At 41.1% G+C, this 26,970-nt stretch overlaps 3 protein-coding genes across 3 annotated transcripts; 1 reads left to right on the top strand and 2 right to left on the bottom strand.

Annotated features, from left to right (window-relative positions):
• Window positions 1–636: 636 nt before the first annotated feature.
• On the bottom strand, window positions 637–2,403 carry LOC124116634. The gene is made up of 2 exons (XM_046478046.2): window positions 2,106–2,403; window positions 637–1,562 (listed from the first exon to the last, which is right to left on the bottom strand). The coding sequence occupies exon 2, from the start codon at window positions 1,539–1,541 to the stop codon at window positions 1,152–1,154; it is 390 nt and encodes a 129-aa protein (XP_046334002.1). The 5' UTR covers window positions 1,542–1,562; window positions 2,106–2,403; the 3' UTR covers window positions 637–1,151.
• A 5,332-nt stretch (window positions 2,404–7,735) lies between these two features.
• On the bottom strand, window positions 7,736–12,825 carry LOC124116633. Its single transcript, XM_046478045.2, has 2 exons — window positions 12,707–12,825; window positions 7,736–9,708 (listed from the first exon to the last, which is right to left on the bottom strand). Exons 1-2 carry the CDS (start codon window positions 12,714–12,716, stop codon window positions 8,066–8,068), a joined length of 1,653 nt encoding a protein of 550 aa, XP_046334001.2. The 5' UTR covers window positions 12,717–12,825; the 3' UTR covers window positions 7,736–8,065.
• Window positions 12,826–14,585: 1,760 nt separating this feature from the next.
• Window positions 14,586–23,234, top strand: LOC124116632. The gene is made up of 4 exons (XM_046478044.2): window positions 14,586–15,552; window positions 16,225–16,623; window positions 18,474–18,587; window positions 20,120–23,234. The coding sequence occupies exons 1-4, from the start codon at window positions 14,826–14,828 to the stop codon at window positions 21,091–21,093; spliced, it is 2,214 nt and encodes a 737-aa protein (XP_046334000.1). The 5' UTR covers window positions 14,586–14,825; the 3' UTR covers window positions 21,094–23,234.
• Window positions 23,235–26,970: the final 3,736 nt, after the last annotated feature.

Raw genomic sequence — 26,970 nt, 5'->3', positions numbered from 1 at the left:
TATGTCTAGATTATGTTGTATATATTCAAAGAACTATTTTTCTATGTGTAACTCAGTATAAGTGGGGAAACGTATGTGACCGAGAGCCGGCAAATACCGACAAAATAACATTGTTGCAATGTTCTTCGGCGAAACCAGAGGACTTCAAATTCAACCAAACATTGTTACGATATTATTCGGCGAGACCAGTAAACTACAAAGTATGAAATTTTAAGTTTGGATGGGTTCATTGAAGTGTGAACGATTTAAAAGCGCTGGTTAAACTTTCGTGTGAACCTCCGAGCTTGCATTAAAATCTATAGGTTATCGGTGACATTAACAAATGACGATATACCTATAGAGCAATTATGTCAAACACGGAACATATAGAAATCGTAAATAGGCCGATTCAATCAACAATTGCCATCAACTGTTCAAGCCACAGAGCCAATCCCGTGACCTTCACACAGCCTTACAATAACCACCACTAGATCTATTAAAGGATTTGGCAGTGTGTGTTGGGGAAAGGTAATTTCGATAATCAACGTTTCTTGTGTGGTGCGGACACTTGACACAAAAATAGGGACAAGGATCCTTCCCTTCTCCTGTCTGCCATGACAAGTAATGGATGCATCAAATGGAGAAATAATAACCTTGTATCAGACAAATGAACGTTTATATAAAACAAATGACAAAATATATCATCAGTACATTTATACAGTCATGACTCTATATCACATAACGTCAGTCGTAAATCAAGCTTGAGTAAATTTGAGATAATGACAAATGAAGCATGGCCGTCATCCATGACAAATTTGTTTTCACATTTCGATGACGTTTTTTCACAAATGTTTGTGGATGAAATTGTGTCATAGTCGAAGTTAGGTCAGCTTCAGCAGTTTACTTCATCAACAAGGCATACAGTCAATGTCCTGGAAGGATAACAATGATGAAGGACTAAAGTTGTCCACAAGCAGGAGGACGACGGCCATACAGTACACAACCACCAAGTGTCACATATACAACTAGGCAGTTCTGACTCCCCTGCTCATCCCGACTGTTCACAACATCACTTCTGTGTCCGTGTTGCTGACAGGCAGAGCCTGTAGAATGGCTACTGCCAGGAACAGAAACCTTCATAGTTGTCCCTATGCTGATTCCCTGTTCCCCGATCACATGATGTTCCACTTGCCTCTCATTCGGTATGACGTCAGGGCCTTGTGAGCCTTTCTCCTGATCACCTTGTTGCTGTCATGGTTAAACACCTCCAGGGCTTCCGCCACGGAAAACTCCATGTGCTGTGGGGAGCCGTCACAAAGCGTGTGTAGAACCTGCATGCGCACATTGTCTGCCTCGTCGTCAATCATCTGCAGCACCCGGCGCCAGAAGTCGTCAAGGTCCTTCTTAACGCGGCAAGGACACATCTCCTTTAGCGCCCTCTGGCGGACTTGAGGGTTGTCATGTTTAGACAACTCTATGATGACGTCAATGTCAGTGGTTGTCTTGCACATACGGAGAGCTTCTCCTACAGATATGGATGTCAACGTAATGGCCTCAGACATGTTGAGTTTGGTGGACGGTTTCTGGAAGGAAAATAAAATATTATTAGTTTAGACTACGACTGCACAGATATAAACCCATGCTTTCAAGGATTAAACGGTCTGGACTAGTTTCAATTATATCCTATTAAAAACGATTCAGTGGAAATCTTCCCTTCATTGCTCGAAGCATGGAGTCATATTCTTTGTGTCCATGGTGGAAGGAGTCTCGTCAGAAGTCTGACGCGGAGGGAGAAAGTTTTCTAATTTAGTTTCTCACCAAAATCAGACACATTTCACGAGTACCAGATCAGTTCTATAAATTAACCACCACTTACTTTCAATCAGTCATAAAACAAGATCACTGTTCTTGCGACTTCCAAAATTTATATAAGATGAATGGAATTAATGAATTAATGAGAGGAACAAATGAGGTTCACTACCACCCCCGTTAATGAGTGAACTGGTAAATAGTGTTTTCAACTATCTCAGTATCCCTGATATTGTAATATAACACATATAAATGCTCATAAAATACAATATTCCCCAATCAAGAATGATGCATGTCGTAAATACAGAAGTACTCACCAGTGATATATTGAAGCTATTTAGACTAAATCATCCAGTCACTCTCAAAGTGAAAGTGAAAGTAAGATGGCTTTCTTGTCCAGACGACTGTCAGCGTCCTCCTGTTTATCCCGATCTCCGACTGTGTGGTCTCACATCCTGTCCCCCGGGTCCTGTATGGGGATGTAGGCCCCTGGGTGTATATATACGGGTGTCCTTGCACAACTCGCCAACAACACCCTACCTGACAACTCACTATTGAACCATACACAGAAAGCACCGACTTGCCTGCGATTGTGAAATCACACAGGGGAGGTAACTCCAGTTCACTGCCGACTTCACAACAGCATGCAAAGCTCATTTAAAATAGTCTTTCTGACTATAATGGAGTTTTTCTTGTGTGTATTTGGAGAAAATCAATTTAAATTTATCCAAATTCCTTGTTCATAGTTTCGATGTACATACTCGTGTGGCAGAATAATAAAATCCACACAGTAAGGACTATATAGGTCACACGATCTAAATCCAGCACCACCACACTAACTTGATCACAGTAATTTGATTATATACATTTACCATGCAATAAGAGCAGTCAGTTCTGTGAAATATGTTTATTCTTGTGTCAATAAAACACGCATTACCTCTATAAGACCAAAATGTACAGCTAATGATTTCTCACAATTACATTTGAATATCAAATAAGTCAGTTTGAACATATTTCTGTATACGTCTCTCCGACCAGATACACAATGGGAATGAAGATGGGGCCGCTAGAAGGAGACCTCTTACATGGACTAGGTCTGATTATAAAGTACAAACTGAAAATAATGATAGCCCGGGCTTTTAATCGAGGGAATATAGTAGGTCCGTGGTTGGGATAGATAATGTGGAAATGTGTGTGACGCAGTTGTTGTCTCTACATCAGATAAAATAAGGTATCCTAGGTTTGACTAACGGGGTCGGGTGGTCAGGCCCGCTGACTTGGTTGATGCATGTCATCGTATCCCAATTGCGTGGATCGATGCTCATGATATCAATCACTGGATTGTCTAGGCCAGACTCGATTATTTACAGACAGACGTCATATAGCCGGAATATTGCTGACTGCGGCGTTAAACAACAAGCAAACAAGCATGTGTGTATATAGATTCTCGGTATCGTTGACTAGTATTACATTTATGATAACAGTTTTCCCAGTGATTTGCCAATAAGGAAAACATCTGTAAAGATATACTCGTACGTAAGTTGAAAAAATAACACTGGGTATAATTACACACAGTGTTGTAGTTATACACAAGGAACTCAAAATTAATTGGTTTAAGGTTATTTAATTTGCATAATTTACGCAATACGTTTGTGAGTTATTATTTTTTATTATTGACAGATTGCAGAGTCGATATTATCCATTGTATATATAGAATAACGGAGCAGTAGTAGATTTTATGTTTTTAACAAAAATATTTGGAAAAGACGACATCACATTATCTCAATGCTATAAGAACATACGAGCCGACAGTTGCTCATATGCCCTCTAATATAAAACACATCCCTATTTTCTCAAACTTAAAATACCTCCCTACTTTTAGATTTTGACACAAAATATTCTTTTATGCAAATATTGAAAAATAGACCAGAACGCTTTGTAGTCTCTATTTATACTGTGTGAGTTGCTCTGCGGGCTGCACGAGAAATACTCTGATGATCATGATACACGTGCGCGAAGCTCCGTCGCGAGTTGATCGTTATATAATGCATGATACAAGGCCCTTTGCTTTTTCATGGGCCCCTAAACGAGTATTTTATCAAGCGCTTTTACGATTTTAGTACATGCTGACGGGGGTAATAGGAAATATAGAGCCCTGAACAAGTACATTAATGCTTCTGGTTTTTTAAAATAGTTTTTCTCTTCAAAGGATTTATCTAAATATTTGATATGAACATCGTTATAGGTAACATGATGTATTATATTCTCAGGCTTTGAAATATTTGGAAAGATTTAAAAGGTTATTTTCACAACGATCTGTCATTTGTGGCCGCACAGCCAATGTCACCTATTACACGTCATCAGATTACAGGATGCGGATATTGGAGTCTCGCTGCCTACATGTTTTCCGACAAAATTTGAAATCATTGGAATAACACCTACAATTGTCCTTTGAAAAATAATGTATCGTTTAACAATAGAGTGTTTTAAATATGGTGAGACATCTATTTAATATGACCAATTTAATCTAAGTATGTCCTTGATATTCTTTGAGAAATGTGGCGTGGTAACACCATAAGAACACAGTTCATCGTGTTTCCGGTGTTATAGAACTCCCAGTCTATATTGCTGACGAACTGCATTGTATTTTGATAATAGCAACCGCAACAAAAACGTATTGTGCGCAGGGAGTAATCAAGAAAGGTGACTGTGTCGCTTTGATATTCCGGGTTTATCTCGTGGCTGCGCCGGCGGACACGAGGTCTACCATATGGTACGTATGACGCTACACTTGGACAAGGGGTTTGTTACTGGGAGGCCAGGATTCCTTGCAGGGCCTAGTGGCGGAGGTGATTACCGCTCACTTAGTGCTCAGCGTTAATCTGTGGCGTGACGTCATTAGCTGAGAATCAACAACAGCTTACGTCAGCGTAACGTCAACACTGAGGCTACGTGACAACACGCCCGCTGTTTGATCTAGGCTGATACGGGAATCCATCTTGATATTTGCCCGCGCCTGTATTGAGATTATATCTACAGATTCTGGGTCATATAACGTGCTGTGCCAGATGATTGCCTGAAGACAAAGTGCCAATCGTTTTTTTTATCATATAGATATTGTATATGTGCTGTAAGCTATTTCTTGCAGTTAGTATTTTGGTATTTGTTTCCGTACGCCATGTGATGTATGCATCAGCAGCTATGGGTGCTTGTTTATATACAATGTAATGTAATACGCATGAACAGGCGTTTGTTTCTATACGTCATGTTAACATTGGTAGATGCTTGTTCTGTATGTCTTGCCAACACGAGCAGGCATTTGTTTCTGTACGTCTTGTTAACATCAGCAGGTGCTTGTTTCTGTACGCCTTGTTAACATCAGCAGGTGTTTGTTTCTGTACGTCTTGTTAACATCAGCAGGTGCTTGTTTCTGTACGTCTTGTTAACATCAGCAGGTGCTTGTTTCTGTACGTCTTGTTAACATCAGCAGGTGTTTGTTTCTGTACGTCTTGTTAACATCAGCAGGTGCTTGTTTCTGTATGTCTTGTTAACATCAGCAGGTGTTTGTTTCTGTATGTCTTGTTAACATCAGCAGGCATTTGTTTCTGTATGTCTTGTTAACATCAGCAGGTGTTTGTTTCTGTACGCCCTGTTAACATCAGCAGGTGTTTGTTTCTGTACGTCCTATAAACATCAGCAGGTGTTAGTTTCTGTACGTCCTGTTAATATCAGAAGGTGTTTGTTTCTTTACGTCCTGTAAACATCAGCAGGTGTTTGTTTCTGTACGTCTTGTAAACATCAGCAGGTGTTTGTTTCTGTACGTCCTGTTAACATCAGCAGGTGTTTGTTCCTGTACGTCCTGTTAACATCAGCAGGTGTTTGTTTCTGTTTGCCCTGTTAACATCAGCATGTGTTTGTTTCTGTACGTCCTGTTAACATCAGCAGGTGTTTGTTTCTGTACGTCCTGTTAACATCAGCAGGTGTTTGTTTCTGTACGCCCTGTTAACATCAGCAGGTGTTTGTTTCTGCACGCCCTGTTAACATCAGCAGGTGTTTGTTTCTGTCTGTACGTCCTATTAACATCAGCAGTTGCTTGTTTCTGTACATCCTGTTAACATCAGCAGGTGTTTGTTTCTGTACGTCCTGTTAACATCAGCAGGTGCTTGTTTCTGTACGTCCTGTTAACATCAGCAGGTGCTTGTTTCTGTACGTCCTGTTAACATCGGCAGGTGTTTGTTTCTGTACGTCCTGTTAACATCAGCAGGTGCTTGTTTCTGTACGTCCTGTTAACATCAGCAGGTGCTTGTTTCTGTACGCCCTGTTAACATCAGCAGGTGCTTGTTTCTGTACGTCCTGTTAACATCAGCAGGTGTTTGTTTCTGTACGTCCTGTTAACATCAGCAGGTGCTTGTTTCTGTACGCCCTGTTAACATCAGCAGGTGCTTGTTTCTGTACGTCCTGTTAACATCAGCAGGTGTTTGTTTCTGTACGTCCTGTTAACATCAGCAGGTGCTTGTTTCTGTACGTCCTGTTAACACCAGCAGGTGCTTGTTTCTGTACGTCCTGTTAACACGTACCAGCAGGTGATTGTTTCTGTACGTCATGTTAACATCAGCAGGTGCTTGTTTCTGTACGTCCTGTTAACACGTACCAGCAGGTGCTTGTTTCTGTACGTCCTGTTAACATCAGCAGGTGTTTGTTTCTGTACGTCCTGTGAACATCAGCAGGTGCTTGTTTCCGTGCAAGAGAATAACCAGTCTAGATAATCCCCCGAAACAGATTCCATTTTGCGTATCAATCACTAGATTGTCCGATCCTGATTCGGTTTTTTTAAGATCGCCGTCATGATGTTGAGTGCGGCGTTAAACAACAAACAAAGAAAGTGGTTCGTACAGTCAATGTTCATTTTAATATATGTGGCAATGTAGAGGGCACCAAGTAGCAAACCCGTGAACACCCGGATTAGAATTGATCTTCAGCAACCCATGATTGTCGTAAGAGTGAGTGAGTGAGTGAATTTGGATTAACGCCGCTTTTAACAGTATTCCAGTCATATCGCGGCGTGTCAGCTTAATGTGGGAGGAAAGCCCGAAGTGATGCAGGTCTCAGACGTTAACCACTTCGGTGAAACCCACGAGCACGGGTATGGTGCTGACAAACCTAGAAACATAATCGGGGCGAACCGGGATTCGAACCCACAATCATAGGTTTCTGGCGTGCGCAAGGGACGCAACTCTGCACAGCGAATCGCGGCGCCTTAGACGACTGGGCCACCCGTGCCCCCTTGTCGTAAGAGGCGACTAACGGGAATGGGTTGTCAGGCTAGGTGATTTGGTTGATGCATGTCATATCGTATCCCATATGCGTAGGTCGATGCTTATGGTGTCAATCACTGGATTGTCTGGTCCAGACTCGATTAATAATAGACCGCCGTCATACAGCTGGAATATTGCTGAGTGTAGCGTTAAACAACAAACAAACCAAGTTGCAAGATATACTTTTGTTCAAACTTCTTATTTCCACATTGTATATGTGTAATTAAATTGTGTATATACAATATACTTATGAAAAAAAGGGATCTCGTGATGAGTGCATGATTAGGAACAGCTCATGAACTCAGTTCATGATACTCAAAGAATTATTCCCGGTGCCCCGACGGAAGGTATTCGCACTAAGTGCTTTCCGGAAGCATGTTGGCATGATTGTGTCACCCATGCATCGCCATGAAAGGTGAGTCACGATATGGCTGAAATATTGCCGATGTGACTATAAACCATAACTCACTCATGAAAGGTGAGAGAATTGTGACATTGTTGCCGTGTAACAGTTGTTATCCTGACGTATGTAACATGATATTGTATATATATAGTTTTTAGGAATATAGTTTTATCTTTTTCATTTCAAGTAGTTGTATATATCTTCATTAGTTGTAGCACAAACTTGGGTCAAGAGTTCAAGCGGTTGGTCCATTTTATTGAAGGGTGGTCAGGAAGTGATTGATAAATCATGGAATAAATGTCACCTCAACAAACACAACCGCAGCTTCTCATTTTTCATCATGAACTACCCCTGCAACACGTATATTGTATATACGTGGCAATACCGCACCTCTTGTAGGGGAATACACCCCGGCAGGTTGCTAATTTCGTCATGGTCGTGTTAAGTCTAAAACCCGACAGACCGTGACTGACCACGATACTACCAACCTTCAGGAAGTCAGGTGTAAACAGAACTCTTAAAATGGGTCATATTACATGAAAACACATGTTAATTACATTCACATCATCTCCGCGAGTATTTCAGTTTTCAAAACTAATGGCAAGGGGAGACAACCTACGTTTTTGAACTTCCTGCCAGCGTTAGCCCATATTATTTGCATACAGAGCCTCTTCAGGCTCCATACATTCCTTGTATAAGTCTCTACCTCCTCCAGCACCACGCCCAAACAGGAGCTCCCACGAGAATTCATCTCTGTGTCATCTTTTAGCTGTCTGATATATTTCTCAGTTTCCTGTAGAGATGTCAGAGTCATCCCTTTCAGTAACGGCCCCAGTCGTCTGTAGTCGCCTAGTTCCTGAACGGTCATGTCTTCGGTCAAGGTCGTGACGTCACCATAAAGAACTTCACAGAAGTAACTCAACGGCAAGCAGTCCGCGTGTATGTTCGGATCGGCGCCATGCCGTAGGAGCAGAAGCAGCGTCTGCTTGTGGATGCCAAGATGTCTGCTTGTGTCCGCCAGGGCGTGGAGACTGGAGCCGTAACGCTCCTTCCCAGTCTTCCCAACGTAGTTCACGTCTGCCCCGTGATTCAGGAGGATGTCTGTACTTTTATACATAAACATGCAGACGGTGTCCGAGTCACAGTCGTCAGTAACGTACGCAGACATAGTGTCAAACAGACTGTGAAGCGCAGATGAGTAGGCCTTTCTACCAAAGGCAGTTTCATACTCATTTTCATTGACAAGCTCCTCTACTTTCATTTCATCAAAATTAGGATCCGCTCCAGCATTTAATAGTAGCAGCAGACAAGCGATTCGATAGGGTGCTGATCGTTCGAGGTCATGGAAGTGGGTGCGACTCAGCAAGCTGTACAGAGGAAATGTCCTGGAGGGATAAAACGCGTGGATCGCGTGCCCATGACGCAACAATACTGACGTCACTGTCACGAGAGATTCGTACCATGACTTGTCAAATGAATAGCTATATGTGAACAGTACATGAAAGAAATTCATCCCGCCAAACACAACCTTTTGATCGATGTCATAACGAAGCAATGCGTCCAGGCATTCGGGTCGCGCCATCTTCAGGGCAAGGGCGACTGCTTTTTGCAGATCGGCTTGAGAGGGGTTCTCGCACAGAAGTAAGCGAAGGGCACTGGGAGAGTCCAGTTTACAGGCAAGATCTGTATAACTCTCGGATTTTTGTTTGTTGGTTGGCTTACTTCCTGTCGGACAGAAATCCAAAATGGCTTTCACACACGTGAGATGGCATGCCTCTGCCGCCACGTCTAGGGGCGTCATTTTTTTCTTATCACTATCTGTGTCTACACCTTTCACATTTTGACCTTTGACTCCTGGAAAGTCAAATAGTGCTGGCTTGTTGTCGTCTGCTCTCTCCTGAAGCAGCATGATGACGAGAGACCTGTATCCAAGGTGACACGCGAGGTGGAGGTAGGGGTGACGGTTAGGTTCGTGTGGCGTCTTGAACAGCCCCCTGGAGAATAACGTACCTACTGCCACCACGTTGTTGGTCAGTATAGCGTGGTGGAGAAGGTCAAGGTCACTACTATCCCGCCATGTTTGCAGAGCTCCCGGGGAACACTTGTCTATTGAGTTCCTGAGACTGGTGCTGTCTTCATGGTTGAGGATAGAGCGGAGGACTGCTTGTATATGCTTGTCCTTGGCGGTAGGGGTGTCCATACCTGAAAGTAGGCATCAAGTTTGGACTTTTGTATGACGCTCACCGTTTTCAAACACTTTCATCGGTATGACGTCATAATGACATAACAATGCCACTGACGTCATAACATCGTGCCCCTTCCATTCGTCACCACTCGCCCCTAACCGTAACTATTCGGCTTGTCTCGGAATAACACGAGTTGGTCACGAATAGTGCCCATTCGTCCCCACTCGCTCCTTGCGTCGGAATGATACGAGTGGTCACAGATGCTCGTTTGCCTTCAGCTACCCGCGTCCATTTCCGTAACCATCGGTCAGTCCCGGAATAACATGAGTGGTCACGAATGCTCGTGTGTTTGTCGTAAATGGATCCAGCTATTCAAACATGTGAGTGGTGTTTACCCAGCATACTAATTTATAGACTGTTTCGTCCATCTCTATCAGTTCGGGGCCCCGTTCCTCAAAGCGATCTTAGCACTAAGGTGATCGTAAGTCCCATACTAGCTTTAACATAGGTTTACGATCATCGTTGTGCTAAGATCGCTTTGAGGAACGGGGCCAAGTTCAGTTTATCTCTCAGAGAAACCCACCAACGGTGCTACATGAGATAAATTATAATATAAATTAATCATCATCATATTATAATAATAATACTAATAATACTACTAATAATAATACTAATACTAATAATAATATGACAGGAGTATTGTGCAAATACATATAGGGATCAAAGGTAACAATGAAATGTGTCAGTACAAATTGACAAGAATCTCATACACGTTTTTTACCGGCTTCAACATTTCTAAAGATGGTATTGATGAATTGGACAATTTTTTCACATCTTTTACTCTAAGGATGGATAGACATTTTTTTTCAATTTATACACATTAGGCGATTCGGAGAGATCTTTATATAGGCTTGTATACATAGACCGCCACTGAAGATGGGCTTCATATCTAAATAGTTAATGAAACTCGTCGCCAACCGCAGGAGAACTCTTGGCCGGATATCAGACTAGCGTCCATTTTATTGGTAAATTATGGTTTGTCGTTCTAAATTTTAAGATTGGGTGATTAACGTTTTAGGCAGATAAAGATATTTCTCAAAGGGGATATTTTCTTTTAACGCTTTATAGTACATACCTTTAGAGCTATCAGAAATGGAACTGTGCCAGTTCAGCAGGAAGTGGTCTTTCAATATTTCTTCAACTTTTAAGGCTAGCCAGGAAGAACACATTAACGGGTTGTCAAATATTTCACCGAGTCCGCAGTTGTTTAATATTTTCTTGACAAGTGTTGTCCATGGAAGTTTTTCAGAGATGCCAGCGTTGTTCTGAGTGGTAAACTTATAAATAATATTTGTTATTTTTGGAGTTTGATTATAGATTGTCATTTTATGCCAGAATAGAATAACACGTTTGATACATTACATTTTGATAGTGGGGGTTTCCCTTCCGAGTTCCCCATAAATCATATATGTTGGTGTTGCATTTCGAAGACCTGCTGCCAGTTTAAGAAAATTTAAATGAACTTTTTCGATTAGTTCAATGTATTCAAATACCCAGATTTCCCAATAGTACATTGCATCATATACATAGTTGATGCAAACTTGCATGTGCGCAAGTGTCGTCATACACATACTTTAAGTTACAGTTTTGACTCGTTTAATAAATAAATATGAGAGGTTCATCTCTGAAAATAATTTATACCAATCAGTTTCGGTGTTGCAAACGCCTTTGTATTATAAGCACATTCTCCTGGTGAGCCGCATTCACTCCAAATACCCCACGTGTGTGGTAACAGCTTGGATTTTGTTTCTTTGTTGTTTAACGCCGCACTTAGCAATATTCCAGCTATTGACGGCGGTCTGTAAATAATCGAGTCTGGACCAGACAATCCAGTGATTGACATCATAAGCATCGATCCACGCAATTGGGATACGATGACATGCATCAACAAAGTCAGCGAGCCTGACCACCCGATCCCTATAGTCACCTCTTACGACAAGCATAGTCACCTTTTACGGCAAGTATGGATGGCTGAAGACCTATTCTACCCCGGATCTTCACGGGTCGGACATGCAATGAGTTGGTTCAGTACGCGTGTGACCTGGCAGAATGTGTACCATCGTACTCCGCCAGCGTGGGTCGTTGGAGTGAGAGCACAAATGCTGTTTTTGCCACAACAGCAATCTTGCAGTATTCGCGACGACATTGATCGTTCAGTTGTATTTACATGTCGCGCTATGCTATTGATGGTTATCAGTGCCTACTGTATGCATAACAACATTCACACGCTCATTATGGGGCACAGGCGTATTCGCAGTTGCTGAGTATTTTCCCTCACACCAATAAAATAAGATCTTAAATCAGCGGCATGACCAGAACGTGGTAGCGATATCCTTGTGATATCTCTGTTTAAGATATCGTGTACAGGTCTGCTTGTGTTGGTCTGTTTGAGAAGCGTGAAAAGAAAAATATATACTGCAACGTCACTTCCGAAACGAAGCTAAGTGGTATATAGGGTATTTATCTGGAGGGAGATATAATACTCTGAATAATCGAGGTTGTAATACCCGTCGACTCACGGTATATACTAATGCGAGTTTACAAATGCAGCAACGGTCATTCACGAAAACGGCAGGATTCCAAGCAGTTATATATCCGGTGATGAAGTAACCGCAAATAACACAATGTTTTTGTTTGTTTGTTTAGCGCCGCACTCGGCAATATGACGGCGGTCTGTAAATAATCGAGTCTGGACCAGATAATCCAGGAATTGATATCATAAGCATCGATCCACGTAATTGGGATCGATGACATGCATCAACAAAGTCAGCGAGCCTGACCACCCGATCCCGTTAGTCGCCTCTTACGACAAGCATAGTCGCCTTTTACGGCAAGCATGGGTTGCTGAAGACCTATTCTCCCCTGATCTTCACGGGTCAAATAACACAATGACACAGTAGACTGTCAGTCCGATAATGCGCAGTAATTACGCTCCATCGACAGCCACAACTCACCTGTAATCATTGATCACGCGCAAACCGTACTACCTACATAGTGTAAGTAACGCCCACCAGACAACCCCATGCACCACACCACTGGGCCGCCATTATATATACCATTCAATGTAAACAAGTCAGAACTCGATCGGTGTGTGTTTGTAGAGAGCGCGGCAACGCGTATCGACCAGGCAGACATACACAGGGTGTTCACCGGCCCCGCTCGCACTTACTTGCTCTCGTGTGTTCACTGGGTTTCAACTCGACTTCCCTTCCAACTATAAATAATCGTTTAGTGTAACCGTGTCAACATATACAGGTATACCTAATTTCAATTTTGACATTCCGCCATAATTAATTTATCTTCTTCAAGGTTATCTCCCCATCCCCCAACCACCACCACCCCGGTGACATCCCAAATTGAGTTAAGGATATTAATCACAATACGTCTTTAATTTCCAAGAATCTCTGACTCAGCGCCGACCACGCTAATATCCCACTGACGTCAATAACCACGTCATTGTGATGTCAATTGATGAGTTCTGACGTCATCGTCGTCCCTTCAAATAAAGTGTTCGGCAGTAAATGATGTTGTTTGTGGATATTTGATAATTCTTTTCTTCCCCATACAGTGTCCTTGAAGACAAAGGCCACGAGTCTCAGCAAATATTTTAAACAATCTTGATTTCAACACAAGATGAGTCAAAATAATATAGTAAACTGAAAGTAAGTCTTGCCTTTAATTATAACATATGATTTCGTTTTACATAAAATTATATATGTAAACACTGAATATTAAACGATGACGATACCATATATTTTAAGTTTTGTTTACAGCAGGGAACAGAGATGCCCGCGAAACTGGTTGTATTTACAGTTATTATCTCCTAGCAACATCAACATTAGTGGCTGGTGATCGCGCGTGAGTGATGACGTCAGACCGCGCCAACTGACGTCAATACCAGGCGCGTCGCTAAATGTCATTTGTCGCTGGGGTGTTCTCCGGGCGTTTGGTGAATATCATTTGATGAATCTATCATCCGATACCTCCATGCTTTTTGTTTGTTCAAATGTAGGATAATAACTAGTTATCAACTATAGGTCCTAATAACCTCAATCAACTATGACGCATTTACTGGAATGCTTAAGTTACAATGAATATATGTAAATAGCTTTGTCAAGAAAATAGGTCTGACATGAAACCAGTTCATATAGTCTTAACATTCAAACAGCATTTCTCGAACACAGGTAGAAAAAATATAAAAGGACAAACTTAGCCATATATCTAGTCTCAATGACTATGATGTACAGGAATGTTCTGTTCGGTAAATATGACACATACAACGCCCGCGTGACATAATCCCATTACGTGACATGAACAACACGTGAATCGCGGGCATATAAAACGCAATCAATAATTTCCCAGCCTCCGTATTCACGTGACAACGGTGACATAATAAATTCAGCGAACCGTGACCGGTAACGGGAAAAGAGGAAATACAATAACATACCGGACAAAGAATGTGACCCGTATATGTGGTCAATAGTAAAAATTCAACCCAAGACGGAGCGGCAAGCAAGAAATAGTAGGTACAAGCGATAGTTCAGCGTCCAACCACTGATCAATGATAAAGCCGGTCACAAGCTGTTTGTGTCAGCTTTCTGCTCTGACGTCAGAACACGGCGAGCTCCACACGACAGTTTCGATCACGCTCACCCACTAAGCGCTCTCTCTATTTCTAGCCGTTGTCAAGTGGCGTGGCAATGACGTCATACTTTTGTTAGGTCGGAGCTGAGCTGTTATGAGTTTTATTCCCCCGGAAGTCGGTGCGCGCTGACTCATACCACTGTGACGAATTGAAACACTTGCGTAGTTGGGCCAGTCCATCGTGGGAGGGGAGTGAGTACACTCAACCAAACTACATTAACGATCTCCTCGATATACCACTTTGTCACAGTTGTGTGTAAACTGTCTTCGGCAGCGTTGTGAACACTTTATTTGAAAACCTACATTCGAAGTGATGACATTGTGTTCTTAATCTATTATTCATTCGCTTGATGTCAATGTCTCCGTAAAAACACCTACGTCAGACCCTTCCATGTTCGGATCGTGTGACGTCATCATCTGAGCAACAAGATGGCTCAAGCTACGACGAGTAAGTTCGACTTCAAAATGGAAAAGAGACAACACTCAGGATCACTGAGCAGTCGTTCATCCGAGGACTTTTCCGAGACTAGTTTTGATGGTGAAACGGAAAGCCTAATAGGTTCGGCGACACACCAGTTAGTGTTATACGCTATGACGAAAGGACACACCATTCACAGTGTTACACACATGCCCCCTCACCAACTGTCGGAGTTTCTCAGAGATTTTTATGGTAAGGTTAGGACCAAGCTTGAGGAGGGGCCGGTCAGATCGACTGTCAGTTTGAAGGATATCAGACTCGGTCTACAGAAATACTTCATGAAGGAGACCGGAATAGACATTATCAAAGACAAAAGTTTTGAAAATGCCAACGCTTGTTATGAGATGGCAGTTCGAATGGGACCACGCAAGTGTCATAGACTTCGAATAGAAATGGATGATTTGAGGAAAATATATTTCAGTGATGCAATGAAAACCGACAACCCCGAAACGCTACAAAATAAGGTGTTTTTCGATGTGAATTTATACATTGTCAACAGAGGAAAAGACTGTATGAGGGCCATGACTAAAAATGATTTTGTAGTGTCGACAGAAGTTGATGGAAGGAAAAGTGTTTGGTTAAAATACCACCCTAAGTTCAACATCAAGGAGATGGGTGGCTACGGTGACGTAGATCACACAGGAACAAGGCTTGGGGAGAAGATGCTTGAAAGGCCAGGTAGGTCACTGTCATTTTCCTCATTGTGATGTCATCGAAGTTAGATATCAATCTTATCACCCACTGGAGCAACCAAGCCTATGGGAGATTAGTTCACAGCCTACATACTAATATGACATACAATAATAATTAGGTTCAAATGGCTGAGTGATATTGTGAAATAATCACGGAATCTTGTGTGACAGCACTATTGAGAAAGAATTCCACCCACATCCCACACCTAGGACATATTGTCATCCTTAGTAATAACTAGGTTACATAGGTGGGTGGTTTGAGTGAAACTTTTACCTAACTGTAATCCTGTTTTGTTGTATAGTTGACAAACAGATATAATAATTTCACAAGATCAGAAATCAAAAGTTATGACGCTTTGTTTAAACATGTGTTATATACAATTGTGTTCTTTCAGACATACTTAGGAAACTTAAGACATATGATGGGAAGGATTTTAATTGATTTTAAAAATCATTCTCATCATACCTTCAATTGATATTAACATGGTTGATGACCTGTTGTAAATGGCTACCGCCCGTATATCCCCCCCCCCCCCAAGGGATATTTGTATACATTTCCGCTCAATCCTTGTAGTCATAAATATTTTTCAGGGGGATACGGGCGGAAGTCTTACTGTTATTTCACAGTTGGTATGTAAATGATATGACTGTCTTGCAGGAGACCCTCGTTGCCCAGTAGCATCATTCTTGAGGTACCTGACACATCTCCATCCCATGACTGAAGCGTTCTGGCAACGTCCAAAGCGGAGTGTATCCCAGTCTGATTACGTGTGGTTTGACAATACCCCACTTGGAAACTCCACCCTGAGTAAAATCATGCAGAGGATATCCATATCAGCTGGAGTGAAGGAAAACTACACAAACCACTCGATTCGTCCATCCTACATTCCTCTTATTGAAACAATATGCACAGATGCGTTGAACATTGAGAGGACAGTGCGAGTGCCCAATGTGTTGTCACAAGATGATTCATTTGCGGATGATAATTCGCTAGGAGACAGTTCGTCGCTAGATTCAGAATCCCCAGATGATGATCCAACGGACGAGAGCGTTGTTGGTGAGTATGCTGAAGGTATTGTTGAAGGAAGGACACAATGTCAAAATACCTAAACCAAATACCAGCAATAGAAACCAACATTTTTAGTCCACTAGTCATTACAATGATTACAGATAACAAACGCCTTAAAAATATCTTATTTCTACTAGTCCTTATGATACCTCAACCATTTGGCAAGGACTATAGGAGTATTAGGACCAGAGCCAATTTTTGTCACTGCTTGTCGACAGTTGTCTCTAAGGCTACACCTACCTCCAATACTTGTGTTTCAATAAATCAACATGACAATAGGTCCCACAAAAGAAATGTGTATTTCTTATTTCATTCCATCCCAACATGCCCAAAATAGGGCATGTTGGTTGAGAATTATTTTTCTTTGAATCACTGGTTAATATTTTGTTAAAACTACCTACGCACCTACTGACCTATATCTGTACTTTTTTTTTTGGTCCCATCATTTATCTTTGTCACTTTAATTTATGCCCCTGGACCATGTGGACCTGACCTCATTAGATATTGTAAGCAGATATCTTTTTGGTATTGATGTTTCATGTCCTGCCTTGAAAACCAGATAAAGACAGTGACCTGCAAAGCATGTATTACCCAAATATTTATTTGATTTGTTATATAATCAGCCTCAGAAATGAGTTTTGTAAGATTTGTCAAATTGTCTTGACATGATGAATATATTACTGATAGATCCTTTTGTATTGAACGTCGCGCTATGGCTGAAAGCCTTTGCGACGTAAAACTTCATATTTCCATTCCATTCCTTTGTATTTTATACTACTACTGCTGCCACTGTGGTTATTACCACTGTTATAACAATACCTCTATTACATGTCAAGCATCATATTAGTTATCCAATAATTATATAATGCGCTGTACAGCTGTAAATGATATTGTTTATCTGTATGTGTATATGGGCCAATGGCCTTTCATACAATAAAGATTGATTGATGATTGATTGACTAGTCCAGAAGTGTAAGCCTTATTTAACTAATCCTCAGAGTTTGTAAGGGGCGGTCGGGTAGCCTAGTGGTTAAAGCGTTCGATAGTCACGCCAAAGACCCGGGTTCGATTCCCGACATGGGTACAATGAGTGAAGCCCATTTCTGGTGTCCCCTGCCGTGATATTGCTGGAATATTACTAAAAGCAGCGTAAAACCATAATCACTCACTCAGAGTTTGTAGCTAGTCCTGCTTCAACAAGACACAAATGTTTACTATGTTTATATTTCTGTCAGTTTTATACAGTTCAGTTTGTAGCATAACTGAACCATTGAGATCTGGTTCAGAGTTATAACCCTCAAATTAAGGCTGGGACGAGTCCAAATTTACTACCCGGGTATCCGACCCCCTATTACCCGACCCTACCAGGGTACCCAGTGCAGGTCTCAAGTGTTGGGAACAAAATATCTGATTGGGAATTGTTTTACCTCAGTTCTGGCCCAAACTATTTAGATACATGTATCAAACGATCAGATCATGCGTACACAGAAGTTGACTGAAGCGTTATCTTTACTCAATCATATACAAGTCAAAAGGAATGTATCGTTGGAAAAGAATTGCGAATATTAGCAACTTGTAGTGTAACCACTGAGCTATAGTAAGTTTTTGTCATTAAACAATATATCACATGACTAACCACGGGTCCAGGTAGTCCTGTGGCAGACACGGTCATGTTAAAAATATAACATGAACCAACGTTCATCACAACGCAATTTTCAGGGGTGATTCAGATTATGATGATGTATTTTCATGATTACAGGCTGTTATGAAAGTTAGCGAATGGTTGCCATGGTTTTGCACGGAGTTGTTATTAACCAGCATGATGACCATTGTTCCAGGTTTGAGATCAGCCAAGATGAAGGTTTTGGAGTTGATTCGTGGCCTACTTGTAAAGGACATCAAGAAGTTTGCTGACTGGCTGAAAACTGTTCGAGTGGAATACCACCAAGGAGGTAGGCTTGATTTCCATGTCATCCATGTTGTGTTATCCATACAAATATTGTATACCAGTTATGTCAAGCATGTTTCAATGTTGGTCGTAAAAATTGTAGAGAGAGTTTGGTAAATATGGATGACCACCATGGTCTGAGGTGTTGTCTGTGCGAAGAAGCAAGACCCTGCAAGGTTCCCATCCAATATTTGCTGTGATTTTTTTTTGTCTGTCAGCACCATACCCATGTTCATGTGTTTTGCAGAAGTGTTACCCGTTATAACCTGGGTCCCATTCCACAAAGCAATGGAAGCGCTACGACTGTCGTAAGCCCATGTTAAAGTATTGGAGTTACGGTCATCTTAGCGCTACGACTGTCGTAAGCCCATGTTAAGGTATTGGAGTTACAGTCATCTTAGCGCTATGACTGTCGTAAGCCCATGTTAAAGTATTAGAGTTACAGTCATCTTAGCGCTACGACTGTCGTAAGCCCATGTTAAAGTATTGGAGTTACAGTCATCTTAGCGCTACGACTGTCGTAAGCCCATGTTAAAGTATTGGAGTTACAGTCTTCTTAGCGCTAAGATCGCTTTGTGGAACGAGACCCTGGTTGTCTTGTTTTCTCCTCACACGCCACACATTACAGCTTAAATATGTGCGACCTGTGAAGATCCGGGGTAGAATAGGTCTTCAGCAACCAATGCTTGCCGTAAAAGGCCACTATGCTTGTTGTAAGAGGCTACTAACAGGATAGGGTCGTCAGGCTCACTGGCTTGGTTGATGCATGGCATAGTATCCCAATTGTGCGGATCGATGCTCACGATGTCAATCACTGGATTGTCTGGTCCAGACTCGATTATTTACAGACCACCGTCATATAGCTGGAATATTGCTGAGTGCGGCGTTAAACAACAAACAAGCAAATCAAACACCACACATTACTGCTGATATGTGTTTGCCCTGTTGTGATGTAGGTCCCTAGCAACCGTTGCTCGTCGTAAGAGAAGATTGGGTGGTCAGACTTAGTGATTTGGTTGATTGCATGTTGTTGGAACCCGATGGTGTAGATTGTTGTTCACAATATCAATCACTAGATATATGGTCCAGGGCCATTTTTTACAGGTCACCATCATATAGCTAGAATATATAGTGTGGTGTTAAAACAAGCAAACATGTTTGTGACAGTGAAAGTTAAAACACTTGTCTAAACATTGTTATCCGTACTTACTCATGAAATTGTTTGAAATATCTTAATACCAGACAGACAGACAGACAGACAGACATGTTTATTCAGTAAAAGGCCAATGGCCCAAAATACAGACATGTGAGCATGACATTTACAGGGCACAGAATTTATCATTAATTATTTTGTGAGCATAATATAAGAATTTACAAACTAGAAATAATGTTTGCTCATTATAATTACTAAGAATATTTATTACATGAGAATTACTGTAATGAGTAGGCATAGGAAGATTAACAAGGTATTTTTGTCTTAGGGCAGAATATAAATTACAATTAATACCAGTTTGTGATGTTGATCTGTTGTTTCAGAGCTGATTGTCTTGTGTAGCCCTGTCGACCAGGAGGAGGTGGCGGTGGAAGGGATGAATGGTCAAGGGGCAGACAACTCTCAGAGCAAAGTCAGTGATCAAGAAATGACCTCAATAAAAGAGAAGTTCAAACAAAACGGACCTGGTAAATTCTCATCCACCAGTTTGGACTCACCCATGCAGAAGAAAAATGAAAAATCAGCACGTAGCGACAAGCAAGATGGTTTATCGTTCATGCAGGGAATTTCCATTAAGCAAGTAGAGTTTGACTCAGTTGGCGGAACCCACTGCTCGTCCAGTGATATCTCCCCGCTGAAGGTGACCATTCCCTCGGCCGACGCACTGCTGGTGTCTGGTCTGAGCGAGAATATGCAGCTGTTGCTACACAAGAAATCCTCGAAGGAGCAGCCCATGCAGGAAAAACTGCCGGACAGAATATTCTACTCCGAGAATGACATGGACGTTGCCGAGATTGCTGCCCTCTTGGGTGCGTGTGACAGTCTTAAAAAGAATCCAGACAAAACGGAATCAACTGTAGCCGAAATCAGTAAGGCTTTGCCGCACGCTGGTACGAGAAGTCCCAACCTAAAAGCTGACTCGATGCCCGAGATAAGGAGTGGTGCGGTTAACATTCAGAACACAATTTCCTTCGGTGGGGAAAACAAGTTGATAACTATCGGTGACAATAAGCAGTCGTCACTGAAACCAGCCAGTCCAGCGTTGAAGAGACAGGCGCGGGTGGAGTGTGCTGAGCCGGCTAATGACGAACCTCTGAAGAAAAGACTTTGTACTAGTGCTAGTGTGCCAGTAGGAGCAGACCACGGAATTGCCTATCCCAACACAACCAACATTCCGAAACCACCGTTGCAGTTCAGACCAGCCTCGTTAGATTCCTCCCCACTTATGAAGAAAAAGAGAGTGCGATTTGGCAGTGGGGTTCAGACTATAACAGTAAAAGCTGAGCCAGTATCATGAGGTATGGAGGTACCGTTTGTTGGGTTTTAATTCTATCACTCGCAAGTGATATTTTGCCTCACGGCAAGTCAGTTTTGCAGCCTTGCTGATACACCAAAGCAGCCCTGTATATTGTAAGGGTTTGCAGGTGGAGATGAGCAGAGGCCGACAACTGAGCCCATTTGAGCCGTTACCGTGGAGATGAGAGGAGAATTGTGGGTAAAAGAGCCCATGTGTTCACAGGTGACTTGTGTTCAGAAAGGTCAGTTAGGTTGACACAATGATGACATGCAATTACATCCGGTGATTATGATGTTTAATATGTACATATGAGATATATCATAGAATGTTGTGATATATAATTGTACATGAAGTCACACCTAGATATGGGCTTCTGTTCACCAGTGGTGCATTTGCTAGTGGTGGATTATTGTATGTATAGACTGTGTGTTGTGTAACCACATGATTCATGAAGCTAGCTTTCTCTGCCATACAGATACCAGGTGTCTTAGATGGTACCAATATTTGTCCATTTCAACAGTTTTTTAAATATTGCTAATTATGTATAAATTTAACAGCAGCAGTTAAGAAATACATCTGTATAGTGGGTTATTTCTGAATGTTGTTTGTGAAAAGGGAGGTAATCCTTGGCACTGTCCATCCTGCACATAACAATATTGTATGGACACAATATTTTGGTAAATGTTTTTATTTTTTGTTCCTTTGATTTTCTGTTGATAATCGTGATGTGTGCTTGAATGAGACCAAGGTTTGTTGTATGATGAGATGTGCTGGCAGAAAAGAAGACAGACCCATCTTATTTTGTTTGTTATGGGTGGAGCATACCAAAAACTTATATATTTTGTTAACTCAAATGTAGACATGATGTAAGTTATATTTACCATGTTAATATATTTGCAATTTGGTCTTCAAGATATACTTTAGATGCTATCCAATAACTATTTTTAGTGGAGGTTTGACATTTGACATTTTATATGTCAATAATATTGTCCAAATTATCCATATTGATATGCTTTTTAGAATTCTTAATCAGTTATCAATACTTAATATTTTAGAATGTGTAGTTCAGACATACGTCATGGGTTACAGATAGGGTGGTTTGTTCACCATGAAGCTGAAATAAGTTTCTGCTAATGTTGTCATTCAAGTGTCATGTAAGACAGGATGTAGAAAGTCTTCAAAATGTTTTTGAAACAAATGTTAAAAGTTTTTAATTTGTTAAGTGCGACAAGTTTGGTATTATTTGTTGACCACAATTTCATACAACATTTTTTCAACGTTTCGAACAAGCTTGTCATTTAACAGAACTAACAGTTAGACCAATTCTTATTTATTTGTCTTGGACGGGTTGCTGTGAGCTGAGCATGCTAACCTTTAATATTTACCTATGTCATGTTTCAATATTTTTCTCTAATAATTATGTGATCAAATTTTGAATTAGCATGCAGTATGAAAATCCGTAAATAGTCCTGTTTTTTCTCATTACCATATTTGCCCCCTGAGGACTTGAATCTGTGAATCAATGGGTACAGACACCGTTGCCATGGCGTCGACAGTTTTCAGGAAATGCTCTCACATGCATTAGAACCTACACGAATCAAATGCTAGAATTTTTTTATTGTAAGAACGGGTGTGTAATTAAATTAGATAGACATTGCAAATAACATAAACCAAAATTTGCATTGTAATATTTGACTACATGCAGTACGACTTGGTACCATTCTGTATGTCCATACTTTCTCTTTATTTATCCTTCAGTGTTTTTTTGTCAGGATGTTGTTGAGGAGTAGCAGTAACTAATGCTGTACAGATTGTAGACTTGGTCCCCGTATCCAGTTCCTCATTACTTTGATACTATTGTGTATGTCAATAATATCACTATTCAATGCCGACCAAAGCCATAATATCACCAGTTACTCGATTACTTATACTACTCGAAAGAAGTTACGGACCAGCCGATTCTTTCCTATTACTAGAGTCAATCTGTCATGGCACTGGGTGGCCCTTACTTCCATGACAGATTAACTATAGTAATATGAAAGAATCGAGTGTTCCTTGACTTCTTTTTAGTAGTATATGTGTAGATCAGTCTGACCTTAGTGTGGTCTCTTATGCCTAGCCTATGCATTATATCCATCCCAGTTGGGTAGCCCAGTGGTTTATGTGTTTGCTTACTATGCTGTAGGACCTAGTTTGATTTCCCAGATTGGTGAATGTGGGAAGATTGGTGATGAAGGTTCAAGGTTGACCCTCTGTGATAAGGATGCAGAATGCTTGTATTGGTGTCAACCTGAGTAAAATTCAACTTTACTATGTGTTCCATAACGTCAGTTTTTTTTATATCTTCAACTATTCTTTGAACACAATTTTGCCTTTAGCATGTTTGGTCCCTAGTTTACGATTACAGAATAACAAGAACAAAATACTTTCGCTTGAGTTGAAACTGTGTGGACATGTTATTTCATGGCCATTGTGGACATACCAAAAAAATAAAATTACATTTTTGATACTGATGATAGGGCTGGGACAAGTCCAAATTTACTACCCTTGTACCCACCCCAATATTACCCGACCCTACCCGGGTACCCGCTGTAGGTCTAAAGAGATAGGTACAAATGTCCGGTTGGGAATAGTTTGACCGTAGCCCTGGCAAAATGTATTTAGATACTTTAGATACGATCTAGTCTTGCATACATTGAAGTTGACTGAAGTTTTATCTCTATTCAAACATATAAAGTCAGAAGGAATGGGTGCATAGTCAGAAAAAAATTCGAACATTAGTCACTCATAGTGTAACCGTGGAAGTTCTAGATAATTTTTACCATTAAACAATATATCACGTGACTTACCACGGGTCCGGCAAGTCCGGTGGGTATCCGGGTCCGGCAAGTCCGGTGGGTATCCGGGTCCTACTCATGAACCAACCGACCGGAGTACCCGAGTTACCTGTCCCAGCCCTAACTAATGATGATATGAAGTTGAATACCGAGGTATGTCCTCAGTACTTCACAGGCTTGTATGCACTTCCATTCTCATTATCTCCCTTATTGAAGAATGTAGTGTACACAAGCCTGCGAAGTATTGCTGTGACCAGGGCATTGCAAACAGTTTAACATCCCCATTCTATACTCCCAACTCAATTCTAATCCTTTTTACCTCACATGTTCATTAGATGGGCCATTATGAGTCTAATTCTGGCCTTTGTGGGCTGATGTTAGTGATCTTAGCTGTACATATGTCCTAAGTGCTGTATTACACGGTCATGCAATAGTCTTAACACTAATATTGCTTTGTGGACGTGGCCTAGGACCCCAGTGTCTGCCATCAGTTTGGGTCCAGTCCACAATGTGGTCTGAGTGCTATGGCAGTTGTGGATCTTTGTTACGACTTTCTTTACATAATTTGGGTACAACTACAAAATACTGGATACACATCCACTGTGTTTATTTAAAAAAAATAAGAAGCTTAAATAAGGAGTAAGAAATATCACTTGAAAATAGAAGTTCCATAATGGCGTACAGCAACCTCATCAGGGACATCCATTTCATGAACTTTGGTAACTGAAAATGACATTTACTTAAGATTGCATTTATTTTAAGTTGTTGTATGTGTGTTAATTTAGCGAGACGGCCAAACATGGTGGCGAAAAGAAAATAGAAACAGTTACTAAGGAAGGATCTCATTCACATTGTGGCGGAAGGTGCCCAGTATTCTGTATTCTAGCCATAATTGGTTTTATGAAGTGAAGCCAAGGTGTCCATTGACAACCAGGGTCTCGAGATTCTGCCTTCTATATCTAGGTGGTGTCAATGACATGTATAAACATGGCACCCTCTGAAATAACTCTCTTATTGTTAGTTGAACTTCCCAGTGATGAGGCTAGACTTGGGTCAGATTGATGTCTCTGTTCAGCAGCTGGCGCACACAGCAGATGTCAACTCCACGCATCTTGTCTTGTCAACAAATGAATATGTTTACAGTGTTTCAACTTGCAGTCTTGTCTGGCCATTTTGTTTATCACGGCAGAAGTCAAACCAGTTGATCATGACCATTTTTGAGTTGTATTTATTTCAGTCAGTCTGAAATAGGTATGGCAACTTTGTTCATTGAAATCCATGAATTTTAATCATCTCTTTACAAGTTACTCATATTAAGATGTTTGATTGCAAACAAAAGTTCTTCTTCCTGGTTCTCTGAAATATTTGGGTATCATCTATGTCCCGGTGGAACAAAGGCATATTAGACTAACATATTGACATTTGTGACCTATTAAAGTTGGTTTGATGGTCATAAGAAAGTGTTAAAGCATGATGACCATCTGTAGTGCAAGAGTCTTTGTGAGTGTCCTGTTTTCAAGACAGTTTTTCATGGCACAGGTTATCATTGTGTTTTGGAAAAAGGAAATTTGTGCAGGAAAAGGTACAGGGTCTTCAGAAATCAGGTAGCCAGATACAGGCGTCACAAACAAACAAACCTGTACTGGTTCTGTGGCTGCAACAAAAGATTCACAATAGTTTGGGGGTATCGATAGGACTAATATAATTACACAAACTGAGAAAGTTTTCAAATATGATAAGTGATACGTTGTTGATCTAGATATGAAACAAAGATTCCAAGTTTTGCAGCGATACCCCATACATATTGCTATACATCTGGGAGACCTGTTCCACATTTGGACACCAGAAACTGCTTGTGTGGAGAGCAGGGGATCTGGACTAGCAAGATTTCACTGTACGTGATGACCATCATGGCTAGTTGACTCTCACTTCTCAACTATAATGAATAACATTTAATACAGAAAATGGTTTGTTAGGTGTACAGTTTTGGTTGGGAAAATTACAGGACTTCTTGGTATAACATGCAGGTGAAGTTGGTGTTCATATGCTCTTTGTTTCACTGGGGACTGATGAGAAAACAAGCTGGGCCAGTGTGGTTCAAAGCTGTTGGACCGAGTCCTCTCATTCGATACTTTTTCAGTTGTTACAAATAAACAATTTCTTTATAAATCTTGACCTTTTTTGTTTTGTTTTGATATTCAGGTATCAGGCCATCAAGGTGATATGCGACATTGGAACTATTTTCCATTTCACAATTCTTCCTTTCAATTGAGGTACATATATTTTGCCTCAAAAGTACATTGCCTTCTAGTTTTTGTTTGTTGTTTAACGCCGCACTCAGCAATATTCCAGCTATATGACGGTGGTACGTAAATAATCGAGTCTGGAACAGACAATCCAGTGATTGACATTATGAGCATCGATCTACGCAAATGTAATACCATGACATGCATCAACCAAATCAGCGAGCCTGACCACCCGATCCTGTTAGTCCCCTCTTACGCTAAGCATGGGTTGCTGAAGACCTATTCTGACCCAGATCTTCACAGGTCCTAGGGTGGCCCAATGATCCAGGGAAACACAATTACTGGTACCTGTTCAAAGTTGCCTCTTACTGGACAGGGATCTGCAGATTGCAAGTTCGAATCACAATGAGTGAGTGAATGAGCGAGTATGGTTTTACGCTGCTTTAAGCAATATTCCAGCAATAATACGGGGGGGAATACCAGGAATGGGCTTCACTCATTGCAACCATGTCGGGAATCGAACCTGGGTCTTTGGCGTGATGAGCAAACGCTTTAACCACCAGACCACCCCACAGATTTGTCCCATTTAAGATTCTTGGTCTGTCAAGTATACCAGTACACATTGGTTTCACCACAGTTCTACGTGTGTCAGTTCAGGAGGCTTTCATCTCACATTCACCCAGATAGAACTACCAGCATCACAGCTTGGTTTTTTTAATAATGATTACATTTATAATGCACCAAATTCCATTCACCAAGTGAATGCTCATGGCGCTACATTATTTTTCCCCCGG

The sequence above is a fragment of the Haliotis rufescens genome, unplaced genomic scaffold, assembly GCF_023055435.1.
Source record: "Haliotis rufescens isolate VD_foot unplaced genomic scaffold, xgHalRufe1.0.p SCAF_32, whole genome shotgun sequence".
Lineage (NCBI taxonomy): Eukaryota > Metazoa > Mollusca > Gastropoda > Lepetellida > Haliotidae > Haliotis > Haliotis rufescens.
Note: the sequence above shows the minus strand (reverse complement) of the source record. Positions and strands in the feature narration are given on the sequence as shown.

What these genes read in the sequence shown, in the direction of transcription:
- LOC124116634 (XM_046478046.2), bottom strand. Translation starts at nt 1,541, where the DNA reads ATGTCTGAGGCCATTACGTTGACATCCATATCTGTAGGAGAAGCTCTC.
- LOC124116632 (XM_046478044.2), top strand. Translation starts at nt 14,826, where the DNA reads ATGGCTCAAGCTACGACGAGTAAGTTCGACTTCAAAATGGAAAAGAGA. An exon ending in GAAGATGCTTGAAAGGCCAG is followed by an intron (nt 15,553 to 16,224) that starts GTAGGTCACTGT and finishes ACTGTCTTGCAG; the next exon opens with GAGACCCTCGTTGCCCAGTA. An exon ending in AACGGACGAGAGCGTTGTTG is followed by an intron (nt 16,624 to 18,473) that starts GTGAGTATGCTG and finishes CCATTGTTCCAG; the next exon opens with GTTTGAGATCAGCCAAGATG.